Here is a 15,270-nt window from a genome sequence, read left to right as displayed (position 1 = left end):
TATCCACTGCCACTAGAGGTCACAGTTGTCAGTTTCTATCAGTCCACCAACACATACCACAATGGTACACCAAGTTCCCTTCTGCTAAAACAGCAACACAACTTTGGGTCATTAGAAAGGATAACTTGAAAAATTGGAATAGAAATGAACAACATCTCCCTCCCACATTTTCCTTTTCTCAAATGGAGATAAAGAAAGATAAAAAAGATCTAAACGGACTGACGGCTCAGTTGAAGCCTTCCTGCTGGAACTTCCCTGGTGCCCAGAGGAGGAGGGAGTGAATGATGAGCACTGAGACAGAGGCTGTCAGTGCTTGATTCTGTTCTGCTCTCTACCATAAAACTGGTTGTGGGTGCATGTGGTGATGTTTGTTATTGTGATGCTCTGGAATATCTGCTTCACAAAGGAAAAAAACCCAGACCAGTATCACACAGGGGTTTCACAGAACAAAGCAGGGAGGGCAGCATAATGCAAGCAGAGCTCACATTTCAAAGGACAATGGCATTTAGTCACACAGCTAGTGATGTGGACACACACATTCACAATGCACAGAGACAGATTGTTCCTGTGAATATTTAGAAGGCGTTTTAAAGCTTTAGAGGATTTGCAATTTCCTTAGGTGAATAAGGTGCTGAGAGTCACGATGGTAACCAAGATGGAGGCCACAATGAGTAAAATCAGACCCATGTGACATAATTTTGATCGCTTGTTGCGTTTCTTCTTCTTTTTCAGCAAAGTGTCAAAGCCTGGAGTGTACATATCCCCTAACCAAAAGCGCAGGTCATTGGGGTTTTCCTAAAAGAAAATAACACAGAGAAAATATCACTAATCAGTGAGCAGACAGCATTACAGATGGAGTCTTGGGAGCAACATCCTGCCAAATTCACGTTGTTTTGGGTAAGGCTCACAAATGGCAAGGCTCAAACAGTAGGACTGGAATCTTTAACTGGAAGTCCCAGATACGCTGCCACAGCCTGGCTGACCATGGATACCTGCAGGAAATTTGCTGGTCAGTATCAGAATTTCTTAGGGAGCCTGCCCTATTCCTATATTAAATTGCTGACACTTCCAAGTCAGAAACATCATAGTCATCTTTTAGCTGTGCACTTCTAACGTCTTATAAGTAATGCCTATAACTCAGTTAAGTGAGTTGAAATACAATTACAGTTCCTAGGTTTAGATGAACCTTGGAGGTTTTATGTCTCATCTTTGTGGCAGGATAAGAATTTATTAAGTTTCAGGAAATCCCAACTGACTTCCATGAAGGAAGAATAAGGCAAAGTCTTAAGAGTGTCTTCCATGGCAGAGCTGCAGCACATCTTCCAAATAGAAATTCAGGAAACATGGTTCATCTTTCCTTGTCTTAGATCCTATCCATATGGTGTCTCTGTCTCACTGGCTCTACCTCCTGTTGAGTGCCAGAGAATTCTCTTTAAGATTCTGCTCTCAAGTGCCAAGTAAGTCACCTATACACTCTACTATTCCATATACTCTTCGAAAAAAAAAATTATCCTCTAATCTCTGACTAGTTTAATCAGTTTTCTGTCTCCTGAATTAAGTTTATAAAGATAGTTGAGTTACCACTTTCAAATAGCAATTGCAAGCTTTGGATTTTTTTGCATGGATTTGAAACAGGCTATCACCCTCAATGGTTTTAGTGGATATACCTCAGCTAGTGATGTCACAAAACCAATTTCCTGTAGCTGCAGCCTGTAGGCTCTCTGAACTAGTCAGACACGGGGCTGTAGTGCTAGGAGGGGCATGCATTTGCCTACAGGGAGCCAGGATGAACTTGGCAATGGCAATTCTCCCATACGAAGGAATAAGTGATTTAAACAACCTGTTTAGACGTGCTGAAGAATTGCAATTGCATTTGGAAAGCCTGTGCAGAATACTGACTTAAAAACCCTCGTCTGCCTTTCCCTTGTTTTTCATCTTGTTTGTGCCCCAATCAGAATCCTAAGTCAATTTTGCAAATTTAGTGCTTTAAGGTTTTTCATCAATGACTTCCTTAATGGAAACAATCCCCTCCTAAAGCCCCACTTCTGCTGGCATTGGTAATTAAATGTATCATTTCTTAATCTTTTATTACTTATAACTCAGCAATTTAGAAAAAAACTAGTAACATACGAAGGCACTTATAACATTTATAGTCAGTATAGGTATCAAAATTATAAACATTGTGGGGCTGGAAAGATGACTCAGCAGTTAAGAGGGATAGCTGCTTGTCTAGAGGACCTGGATTAGGTTCCAACTACCCACATGACAGTTTACACTTAGACCATCCCTAACTCCAAGTTTAAGGAGACCTGACACACTCTTGTGGCTTTAGAGAGTATGGCATGCACATGCTGCACGAGGTACATGGAAAACAGGTAAAACACCCTGACAGGTAAAACGTAAAGGTTAAAACAAAAAGGTTACAGATTTAAATCAGGAGCCCAGACTGTTACTTATTAGATGAGTACAGAGGTGCCGACAAAAGAAATAGATGTCATAAAATAGAAGCAGCAGCTTTGATGAGAGCTGGATGCACGGCTTCCTAGAAGTTTCTGCTGGAAGTTGACACCAAGGAGGAGCATCATGAGACCAGCACACAGGTCAGCCTGAGAGTACAACTGGTTTGAGAAGTGTGTGTGTGCACAGAGGGCCAGATAGGTGGGGGACTGGCACTTTGAGTAACAGCATCCACTATGCTTTTGTTTGATCGTCGTAAATGTAATTAGAAATATATTCCGAATTTGATGGTGGTCTTCAATTTCATAAGTCTGACATCCAAACTTAAAAATAAACAAACAAATAAAACTTTTGTGGAAAAAAATATTTAATTTTCTTTTAATTGACAGATGAAAACTACAGTCTGTGAATCAAGCAGACAATTTCTATTTACTAAGGTCAATAGGTTTGTGTGCAGGAAGGAATGCAACTATCATTCCCACCATCCCCTTGTCACATATGCATACAGTGGAGACAAGAGAACAGGCCTTAACTTGTGCCCAGCAGTAAGAGACTACATGTGAAATAAATCAATGCACTTTCCCCAATAACAGAATTAATGATATGAAGTATATGGTAAGAAACACCAGATTAAACCAAAACAAAAAAGAGGAAAAGAAATGCATTGTTGTTGCCATGGGGATGTGTGTTTTGCAAACTTCTCAGAAAGAAAATAACTGGGGGGGGGTAGGAGGCAGGGGTGGGTGGGGGCAGCTACCTTCAAGCTAGATGATTAAGAGCTGTCAGTGATTCTAGACCATTACGTATTTTAAGGAATGCACAGTTGAGGCTTTAAACCCTGTGTACAGAACATAAAGACCTACGGCACTGCCCCCTTTAAAAAGAAAATGTTTCACCACAGGTGGATAAGGTATGAACTCACACCAGACACACATTTTTAAATGAAGGGCACTTTGAAATGTCAGACCTTTCTGGCCTAAGGCAGGTGGAGGCAAGCGGAGGCTGGTCAGGAATCTAGTCCTTTCAGATAACAGAGAGTCCACTGGCTTCCAAGTATTTGGGTCTTCTGTGTGTAGGTAACATCAGAAGAAGAAAAAAAAATTTGGAGAACACAATCTCCCCCCATTGGGTGAATGTATCCATTGCATTTTTTTTCTTGTTTTAAGATACAAGGAAAATGACGAAAATGTAAACCTTCACTCTTAAATCATGTCATGGGTTTTGGAATGTTAATAAAAAGGATCATTGTTAGGGGTTTCCTTGCACAGTACCTAACTCTAATCACTTCATAGGTAGTTTGGGAAAATGTAGAGAAAGAAATTCTCTTCATGAGTACAAACAACTACAAGATTACAAACTAGAAAAAACATATATGACCTTACCAATTGATTTAAAAAACAACTTTCATCTTCTCAGGAGACCTTTTATCATTGCTACTTGCCTTCTCTTCTCTCTACACTACACAGATGAGATTGGCTGTGCAAAATACAAAACAAATAAATAACTCCAAACATTGGCCGAGAAAGAGAAATAATTTCAAGGACCAAAAAGACTTCGGGTCTGGAGATTCTGTGCTCAGTTAGGAACTCGTCATGTCTCAGGTTCACTTAGCTGATCTGGCTGATCAGTTCAAGATCACTCTTCATATACGCACCTTTAGATGTCCAGAGAGATTTGTGTGCACAGAATGTTTGTCATATTCCTCAATGGTCCACGAAGGATTCTTTTTTCTCTCTTCCATAGCTTCTTCCAAGCTTACATCACCGTATAGCGGGTTATTCTTCACTACTGAAGACATGGATGGTGGAGGACTGTCGGGGAGAACTGCGCTCTCCCCGCCAAATCCTTTAGCTTGTTGAGAAGCAATGTTCTTTTCTCTCTGTTAGGAGGTAAGAAAATAAAATGGGCTTCATGGTGGCAGAGAAGCCAAAACAGCAGTAATGTGTATCTGGAGATTTGTTGATTCTGCCTCAAATTCAACAGATTGGGCAATGAATTAGGAAATGACTCTAGGATATACTTTGATCTAGACCTCTACCATTTCAGAGCTCTCTCTTTATATGTTATCCTGTTCAATTTAATGACCATTTCAATGACATTTTGAGGCTATGAAGAAAGAATAGTCTTCTCCAACTTATCTAAAAGAATTCTGAAGAAACCAAGCTCTTCGGAGTAGAGTTTAATGGCATTTTATGCTTTTTAGTATATGCCAAGATTCAAAAAATAGTACTTAACAGTGTTATATAAATCAAGAAAAATAAAGATCAACAATATTTTCTGGGAGTGCAAGACAGCTCAGCAGATAAAGGTGCTTGCTGCTAACCTGCCAGCCTAGATTTGATCCCCAAACCCTCATAGCATAAGAACAGAATAGAATCCTGAAACTTCTAAGCAATAGTGGACAGGCCCTTCACCTATAATGAGATTGATGACTACCTTAAATGCCATCCTAGAGCTTTCACCAAGAAGCTGATGGAAACAGAAGCAGAGATCCACAACTAAGCACTGAACAGTACTCCTGGAATCCAGTTGTAGAGAGGAAGCAGTAATGAGCAAAGGGGTCAAGACCATGCTGGGGAAACCCACAAAAACAGCTGACCTGAACAAGGGGGAGCACAGGACTGACCCAGGTCCCCTGAGTATGGGTCTCACGTAGGAGGCCTGGGCAGTCTATGGGGCCTCTGGCAGTGAAACCAATATTTATTCCTAGTTCATGAACTTTGGGAGCCCATTCCCCATGGAAGGATACTCTCTCAGCCTAGATACAAGGCCTAGGCCCTGCCCCAAATGATGTATCAGACTTTGATGGTCACTCATGGGAGGCTTCACTTTCCCTGGAGAATGGACAGAGAAGGGGGTGGGATGGGGATTGGTGGGGTGGTGGGAGGATGGGAGGGAAAGAGAACTGGGATTGGTATGTAAAATAAGATTGTTTTTTTTTTTTACTTAAAGGAAAAGAAAAGAATCCTGAAACTAGTACTGTCCTTTTCCTGACCTCTGACCTCCATACTCTCATGACCTGTCCTTATGAAAGTATATGAACATACATGCATACAAGGACACACACACACACACACACACACACACACACACACACACACACACACACACAAAATAAAGTTAAAATCCCTTTTAAGTCATTTTTAAAAGTCTTGGTTTTTTATAAACACACCTCAGCTCCTATTTCAGAGTTTTGAGGAGGGTTACTGCATAGTTTCTTGTCCCAAATTGAAACACTCCATGCTAGACAAAGAGTGTAGGTTCAATAAACCTGGGAAACTAATATCTCATTTTATCAGAATCAGGAAATTCAAGACTCTCAAATTCTCAGGGAGGCTCAAGGATCACAAGATTCACAAGGCATCTTCCTAAGGCTATAAAAGCAACAAACAATAGCTAGGTTATAGGAGTCTTTTCTGTGGAGCTGTCTGTAAGCTGGTACAAATAGAGCCACACCCAAGATGAAATGGACTTTTTGGAGCTACAGTTGCCTGAGTTGCCCATGCTCCTATAAGTTACTGTAATAAACTTATTGTTCCACTAAGCTATACTTGGACGGGATCGTTTCTTTGGACTGCTATCACTACCCTGTCTGAGGTGGAATGATTTGTTTGCATCTCCCTGCCTCCAGGAAAAGTCATAGAGCAACTGAGTCAATTGACCTTCATTCACCTCTATGTGTCTATTGACCAGCTGTACCCTAGAGTAATCAATTCTTGACTTTTGAAAATAAATTGAAATGTAGAAAAGGATACACATGACAAATGCATGTGATTTTCCCACATGCTCTGCGTGTGCGTGTGTGTGTGTGTGTGTGTGTGTGTGTTTGTAATATTGATGACTGAACCTAAGAACATTGGAGATATACCAATAGAAATCAATCACATCCTTCTGAGTCATGAGTATGACAAACCTTGGCCTCAGCACCTCTTAGGACATAGACTAAATGTGTACTTATACAAACTAAAATTGTAGGCATTACATGACATGTCCTAAAATAACTTGTAAGTAAAGGGAAAAATAATCTAAATAAAACCATCTGTGTTCTTCTGGGCATCGTGTTTGCATGACTTTTAAATAAAAAGATTTATTTATTTCATTTTTGTTTATGTGTATTAGTGTGTGTCTGCATGCACGTATGTGTATCACATGGGCCTGATGTACTCCAAGGCCAGAGAAGATGTCAGATCCCCTGGAACTTAAGTTACAGAAGCAGTGGATGCTGGGAATCTAACCTGGGTTCAGTGGAAGAGCATCGAGTGAGCTTAATCACTGAGCTATCTCTCCAGCCCCTTCCTTGATGTTCTTGCATGCATCATTCATATTATAGAGATAAATTTGGAGACCTTTTTTTTACTTTAATTTTGTTTTTTGGCTGCTAAAAGTCAATTTATAGACTATATAGCCTATAATCTTAAATTGTATTATAAAATAATAAACCTCATCTTAACATTTAGCTCAAAGATGAGTAGATTTGTAAGTGTCGTTCTTTATTAAATAAAGTAATCTGACAAGAAATTAAGGTTATTTGAGCTTAACACAATAATAACTCTTTTGTTTTCTTCAAGCCTGGACAGCTTTGATCATTTCTGAAGCAAGCTAACTCTTCTGACAGGCATGGACTGTTTTTGTTAGGTTCTTTTCCTGCTAGACTGATCATTCCACATAAATAAAGAGGTTTGATAAATGAGGGAAATTAAATGTGTGGCTCAAGAAAAGTATGTATACACTATAAAAAATATATGTATGTTTAGAAGAATTCATAGGTGAAGGTATCAAAACAATCAGAGGTATATTCTGAAGTGGATTTAAGGCTTGTTCCTTGACCATATCTTTGAAAATTTTTAAATATTTTCCTGAAATGGGTTCTTTGTCTCTGATCTACACAGCATTCTCATGTCTGAAGGGCACACCAAAGAATATTATTATTAAGCTTTGTTACTAATTCGAACAAATTATTTATTTTTATAATTTATATATTAAATTACTCAAAAAGAATCTGATAGGATTACTGGAGATGTGGTTCAGGCACTGAGCACATGCTCACATTACTGGAGATCTTGGGTCCCATCCCTGAGATAGCCAAACAAATAATAATTATTATCTAATGCCAGGATAAAAATAAATACTAATTCTGGGGCTTAAGATACAGTTCAATGGCAGAATACTTACCCAGCAAGAGTGAATATCTAGGTTCACATAGCAGTTTACAAAAAAAAAAAAAAAAAAGGGGTTCATTTGTATTTTACTATTTTTTTTTCAAATAGATTTAAGAAAATAAAGAACATATATAAAGTTCAGCCCTTGATGCTACATCTTAGGTGACATACTAAGACAAAAATTTAGTAGCATTTCTGTGATTTTAGTCAATTGAATTGCAAAATAAATTCCATTTAAAATATTTATTTAAAGTAATGCTTCCAAGTTTAACTAGACTTTCATTATTAAGCCAAACTATGTCCATTTATTTTAATCCTAATACTTTAATATGCAAGTAAAGTACCATTTAATAAAAAGAGCTAGAAGACATATTCTGGCGAAAAAATCATAAAGGCTAACAGCTAACAGGCCGTTAAAACATGAACCTCTAAGAATATACATCAAGAGGGAGTAAAATAGTGATGGGCAGGGAGACTGAGACAAAGGAATGCTGAAAAATAAACAGAAATCAATGAGATACAACTTGATTTTAAAGTAAACAAAAGAATTAGAAAGTAAAAAGTTTAACATGGGTGTTTAATTAAGAAACTGAGAACTAGTTGCAGGGGAAGGATAGAGATAGTGTTGAAATCAGAGAAATTTATCTATCTCCAAATTACCAGAGCTTTAAGAAATGATGAAGGTAAGATGATTAATCTCAAGAGGATGAGGGTATAAAATGTAGGCTATCTCAAGAACACACAAAGGAAAAGTCATAAGTAAGCATATTAAACAGAAGCAGGCTTAATTTCCTACTTCAGTGAGCAAGACCAGTAGATCAGATTTTAAAATGTAAATTCAACTATTCAATATTTAATACCCCAACTTTAAGAACTCAACAAGTATGAAAGTTTAAAGAATGTAAGATACAGGAGGTGTATATGCACACAGAGACCCAGACACAGTACTAGCTGGATACAAGCAGCTTGCTTTCTTTGGTTGAGCGCACAGGGTGTCCGGCTTCTTTCATCTGCCCTGAAATTAGTTTGGGGTCAGGCTTTTCAAAAACCAAGAAAGTGCAGCACAAGTGACTTGAGGTCATATCCAAGCTGTTTCCAAATTCTTCCACACGATTTCTGTTGCTTTCTATTTGTTTTGTGTTTGTTTGTTTGTTTGTTTGTTTTTGACACTGTAGGCAGGGATCTGAGACAGCAGAACCATAAAATAAGCAACTGGAAACCATAGACACGGCTTGGAAAAGAGAAGCCACCCACCCCCACACACAACCAGTCCATCTGCTGTTCCTAAGGCTTCATGATCAAAAAGACTGTCACCCTTGTCACTGTGGTGAGCGGTTACCTCCCTCTCCAGTGCTGAAGAACCACTGGGAGGTGGCAGTTATGTCCCATTGTTGCAGAGCTCCACACTCCTGAACCCAGAAGGAATATTTTCTCTCTCTGTCTCTCTATCTCTGTCTCTCTCTCTCTCTCTGTGTGTATGTGTGTGGTATATGTACATGTTTCTCTGTGTGCATGTGCTTGTGAGTATACATACAAGTGCACATGTATGTATGAATGGACACCAGAATTTGACATTGGTGTCTCCCTTAACCAGCTTGCTCCATATTTTTTTTGAGACAAGGTCTTTTCGTGAGCTTGGAACTCACTGATCCAACTGGACTGGCTGCTTGTGAGCTTCAGGAATCCATCAGTCCCAACACCACCTCACCTTAGCACTGGAACTGTGGAGACATGCCCTGAAGCCCAGATTTTCATGGGAATACTGAACTGAGAGCATCATACTTGCATGGTGGCCATTTTACCATCCAGGTCATATCTCTACCCCTGCTATTGGAAGCTTGAAGACAGTTACACAATAATGGAAATGATTTCATATAAGTGTTACTATGATAATTGGGAGATAATCATTGCTAACTTTTGGCAAATCTGAAACTTTACATAGTTATAGGTATCTTGTCAGAACATTCCCTTGTCAATGAATTCAACAGGATGGTTAAAAGTATGCAAGGATAGTCTAAAGGTGTGGTGTTTCCTAGTGTAATAACTGCAGGCCCCAAACACTGAGATGTAAAATTACTTACAAACAGAAAATAGGAAGACAAGGAAAATGTCTTAGCTGTATAAAGTACTGAAGGCCAAGATTATGTTGAAGGCCTGGCTTTATAAGCCTCATGGTTGGTGGCCATTAAGCCAGAAATTGGAAAAACAGAAACAGGAAAGCAAGCTCCAAAGGCCAGTTTGAGGCTTTAAAGGACCTGTAGGGGTATTTTATGTCAAAAGAACCATCTGTGGCTAAATAAAGAGGATAACAAAAAGTTAAATAAATTGTATAGGTAATAAACCGCTGAAGATACTACAAGATGGGAACTAGAGTCTTTAAAACAAAATGAAATCACTTGGGTATTCCGGGCAAACATTGCCATCTACATTTCCAGTCATTTAGACATCAAAACTGAGAATAAGTACAAAAACAACAGACCCAAGATCGAGAAAACAATAATAAGCATGGGTCTCCAAATTCCCATGAAAAAGAGCAGAAGCTCTGAGACCCTCCCAAGAGCCCGGCGCATGGGGCTGTGGAGATGGAGAGTAGGGGGTCCTCACAGAGAGCAGATCTCCTGCCTCACCTCCAGGGAAGGGTTCTGCACAAACACTGCTGGAGAGATTTCAGATGGGTTTGGAATTGTGACCACCACTGCTCAGAAAGAAAGAAATTAGTGTAGAGGAATAATCCGGTTTCTCTAAAGGGGAATTTGTAAGGTTAGGATGGTTTGTAGGAACTGTGCTAAGCATGGTGGTAAGGAGGAATCTTCAATGTGATAGATGATCTCGTTGTCAATTCTGTGGGGAAGGCAAGTGTTTAGGAATCTATGTACACACACACACACACACACACACACACACACACACTAGATTATATATAATATATTTGAAGTGTCTTATCTTAAGCATGGCATCTATTTTAAAGCATAAGAATGAAGTAGTACTTGGCTGGACACACAACAAATCCATTTCCTCTCCAATGACACACAGCAGTTGGGTTAAAACTCAGGCTTGATTACTAACCTCCCCAACAGTATCTGTGGCTTCCTCTCTGTCTTCTTGGTCTGCAGACATAACGCAAATTCTGATATTGTAGAAAGAACCTCCAGAAAGAGAATTTGAATTCTACTTTCAGGTAAGCTTCTCAGGTTTTGCACAGCATCAGCATCTCAAGGGGACAGATGTATTACATATCCTATTGCATGATGTTCATTTCTACAACATAACATAGCTAACCACCACAGAAAGTACAATATAATATGGTATTATATAATATCACAATATAATATATCAAACAAAATAAATTTAAGGCAAGAAGCTGTGATAGCTACAAAGGTTTTGAATAAAAGTAGCATCATCAGCAAAGTATAACTATAACATTTTATATCTGATATAAAATTATGGTAACAATAAAATTTAAAGTAATTATTAAAATTACATACATACATTCAAAAAAATTCCCAAAGATAAAGACAATTTGCACAACAAAATTAAGAAATCCAATCAATTGACCTCAACAGTTGGAAATACTCTATTTTGTAAGTATTTCAAAACATTGATAGTGTGACAGATTCTAAGGGAAAGTACACAAACAATTTAATTAATAATCTAGAAACCATCAAAAACAGATCCCAAATATAAATTCTGTAATCATTTAGACTATATTTTAGGTTAAAAACAAAAACAAAAAACACAATGGAAATGTTTTAAATGATGACACAGCGAAAGTAAAATGTGGCATTACAAAATGGTAGGCTAAAGCACAAACACATGCATACACACACACACACACACACACACAGAATACACACATACATCTATACATGCAGATGCATACATATACACACATATACTCATATGCACCTAAATATATACGAGCACACGCAAATGCATATACATATACACATACACATAGAATACCCACATACATACAAGCATATATATGCATGCATGCACATAAATGAACACACATAGAAATACGTATGGAGTGTTGATATTTAAAGAAAACAGTGGTGTGGGACTGAAAAGCAGTGAAGAATGCGGGTTAGGACATGAAGCCAGTGAATGAGCTTGTCTAGAAATAAGGATGCCCATTTCTCACCACTGAATTTTCACTCCAGCTCACAGATTTCCTCTAAGAAGCCCCAGGGTTCTGAAACCAATGTGAAAGGAGTCAGAAATAGACAAAGCTCACTTGAATAGACTCAGAAGTTCAGTTGCTCACCAGTAAAACCAGTTCCCAATACAATACCTTTAAACATTTTATCCCTTAATTAAAAAAAAAAAAGTGTGTGTGTGTGTGTGTGTTTGCTCACACATCGATAGAATGCTTGCCTAGCATTCCTGAACCTTGTATTTGATATCCAGAGCTTCAGCCACCAGGTATGGAGGCACACACCTCCAATTTCAACCATCAGAGCTTGAAGAAGGATGACACATCACAGACAAACATAACAACAACAAAAGTCCAAAATGGAGACAAAATTGCAGGCAATCCAGACTGGCCTCCAACTGTTTATATAACTGAACCCTGAATTTCTGATGCTCTTGATCCTGCCTGTGAGTGCTGGGATTACAGGTGTACACAGCACAGGGTTTATCAGTGCTCAGTTTAAGAACCAGCACAGGGTTTCTCAGTGCTCAGTTTAAGAACCAGGGCTTCTGTCATGTCAGGGAGGTGCTCTGCCTATCAACTGAATTACAGCCTGCTCTACTGTTTCTACTTCTTAAACTCTTACAGGAAACCAGAGGCCACAGACTTTTCCTTATACAGTATTTGTTCTCACTTCTTAAGAAACAAAGTGATGGTTGTGTTAATTTTTCAGGAGATCATACTGAATCCCAAATTTTCTTCCTATGAATAGCAACTAAATTTTTAATTATTTTTTTTCAGAATTTCATACATGATAACAGTGTTACCATAATCTTTTCATTTGCTTAATCCACCACCCAGTGAGAAATCTAATTAAGAATTATTTGACAACTCCCTCTGTAGACATGCTTAACACCTCATTTAATATTCTTGGTATATGGAAAAATATTTTTAAGCATTGTTCTGACTATTTCAAAATTTTATGTTCCCATTTCTTCATATTTATCTACTTTGTATTCAACGTCAGTTTTAATTTTGGGGTCCACTCAAGCAGTTGACTGATAACTGTGAAGACCAGACGTCCTTACTCATGGTTTGAAGCAGCACGTCGTCCTGTCTACCTAATTTCCTGATTCACACTTGTCTATCATGGCTTCCCTCTATCCTTTACTTCAGTAGTAAATTCGCCTTCACTAAGTTACTTGTCATTTTCTTTTAGGGTGAAAAAGATAATTAGTTGAGGTTTATCAAAGATACATACGCAGAAGTATATGCCCTTGTTGTTTGAATAATTATTTAGACCCAAAAGGGCCTGCATAAAAATTTGCATTTCTTCAGGTTTTGAGTTTTGGTTGTGAAATTCCACATGGAGGCAGTAGAACAGCCCCAGCATCAAACAAAGGATGCTGGAAGATTGCTGTGTCGCAGCCCAGAAAAAATCTATTGGCTATGTGTCTTTACAGTGAACCTCACAGGGAGGGAAGTGGAGGAGGGGCAAAATTTTCTGAAATAATTTCAATTCTTCTGTTCTGTAACATAAAAAAAAAATGAGATATAGGAAGAACTCTATTTCATTTAACCAAGCAAAACACAAAACAGTGATAAGTGGGTGTGTAAGGAAAGCCACAGGGCTTTGAGGGTTACAAAGATTGCATGCAAAATTAAAAAAAAAAAAAAGTAACAACAAATTCCAGTTGTTATAACAGGCTGACTTACAATGGAAACGAATTGAACCCTTTCTAAAGTAGAGGCAATTTACATAATCATCTGACTCTAAACGAATTTTCCATGTATGTCCCAATATACCCACAGGCACATCACCAAGTAAGTAGTCCTTGTACACCAGGAATCATGAGTAGCGACTGTTCTTAAAAACAAACTGATTTCTGTTCAGGGAATTTAAACACTCCAAAGAATTTAAGGCCTTACAGGGGCTCGTAGGTCAATCACATGTTTCTGAAATAAAATGCCCTTTCCGCTTGCTACCTGGAGTAGCCCCCAACGCCATTAGCCTCCACATCTTAAAACAAAAACAAGATTATCCCTGTTCAATGAGCCTCAGCAGGGGCCTTTGTTGATCTCAGCAGATGGAACCCATCAGCTGCATTCTTTTGTGAAAGAACCACAGCAGCGAGATCCCATTAGATTGGAAGGTCTTATTCCTATGGCCTGGTCCATGCAGACACCTGTGGAAGAGGTGCGTGTAAGCTGAGAGCCACTTCCTTTCCAAGATGGAGTGTCTCTCCCCAGCCTTTTCCCGTTGCTCATCTGACCCTGCACTCTTTTGTATCAGAGGAAGGGGAGTCTTACAGGGTCAGAGGCAAGTGTCAGGCTTCCTCAGAGGCAGGTATACCACTCTTGCGCGGTAACCATGTGATATTTTATGCATAGATCACAGCAACAGACAGAGTTTAAGAATTTCTTCCCCCGCATCTTATTTGAACATAGTTGGTTTAAAATGTTCTGAAGGGTAGGAGTAAACGAGAGCTACGCACACTGAAACAAAGACAGGCCGAGAAGCGGGGCTTGGAGGGGAAGGAACCGGTGGGAGAATTTGCACATCTTTACACAGAGCCTATAGGAAGGGGTGGGGAGGAATGGGCAGCTTCTATTTATCCCCCACCCAAAGCCTCCTTCGCACGGATACGAAAAATGCCATGCAGTGAGAAAGAAACAAGCTTCCAACCTGTATTTATCTGTCCTTAGATCTTACCTGGGAGTAGACAAGGTTTTGCCAGTGTTGTGTAGCCGGGAAATTTCCACCCGGAAATCTCGCGAGGCTAGCCTGCAGAAGGGTTGAGCTCCTCATTAAAGACTTCACGTCAAGCTGCAGGAATTTGTCAGGATGGTTGTTATTGGGCAAAACAGAAAGATCCATGTCCCCTTTCATCTACAGGGGAAACAAAGCAAGCAAAGCTGGCCCTGTCAGACGCCTCCATTATTAATGAGCCTGAAGATGCTCAGGCTGGCATTTGAAACCAGGTCTCTTGGCTGCACACAAAAGCCACTTTCTGAAGGCCACGTCAGCACAGAGGAACAAAACAACAAAGCAACAAAGGGCCCTCCCTCCTACCTTACAACACACACACACACACACACACACACACACACACACAGAGAGAGAGAGAGAGAGAGGGGGGGGGCTTTGAATTGCACTAAAAGGGTGCATCAACTAAAATTAATAGAATGAGAAAATCAGATACGTGTTGCCCTTAATACCTCTCCCCATTCTGAGTCTAAAAAAGGCGATTTTATATATTAAAGCTTTCAGCATAGTCACCTGAAGAGATCTATTGTGTGATTTTGTTTGCTGTATTGCTGCCTTAAGGCAGCTAGCTGCTCTGGCCCTGGCCCTGGCCCTGCTTACTCAGCCTCTCCAGTGATAAGCCCAATCGATCTCATTCCTTCTTAGGTTTTGAATCCCATGGTAAACTTAGCTGGGTTGGGTATAGCAGCTTGCTCTAACCGAGGAAATATCAGACATGTGTCTGGGGGTTATTGCAGTATATAAGGCCCTGC

General features: G+C 39.3%; 1 protein-coding gene across 1 annotated transcript; it reads right to left on the bottom strand.

Moving 5' to 3' along the window:
* Positions 1 to 267: 267 nt before the first annotated feature.
* On the bottom strand, positions 268 to 14,778 carry Minar2 (membrane integral NOTCH2 associated receptor 2). The gene is given in 4 exon segments (XM_051201024.1): positions 268 to 795; positions 4,112 to 4,336; positions 11,761 to 11,811; positions 14,465 to 14,778. Coding segments are annotated over 4 exon segments (633 nt in total). The 5' UTR covers positions 14,642 to 14,778; the 3' UTR covers positions 268 to 615.
* Positions 14,779 to 15,270: the final 492 nt, after the last annotated feature.

The sequence above is a fragment of the Phodopus roborovskii genome, unplaced genomic scaffold, assembly GCF_943737965.1.
Source record: "Phodopus roborovskii unplaced genomic scaffold, PHOROB, whole genome shotgun sequence".
In the NCBI taxonomy this organism is placed as follows: Eukaryota; Metazoa; Chordata; class Mammalia; order Rodentia; family Cricetidae; genus Phodopus; species Phodopus roborovskii.
Note: the sequence above shows the minus strand (reverse complement) of the source record. Positions and strands in the feature narration are given on the sequence as shown.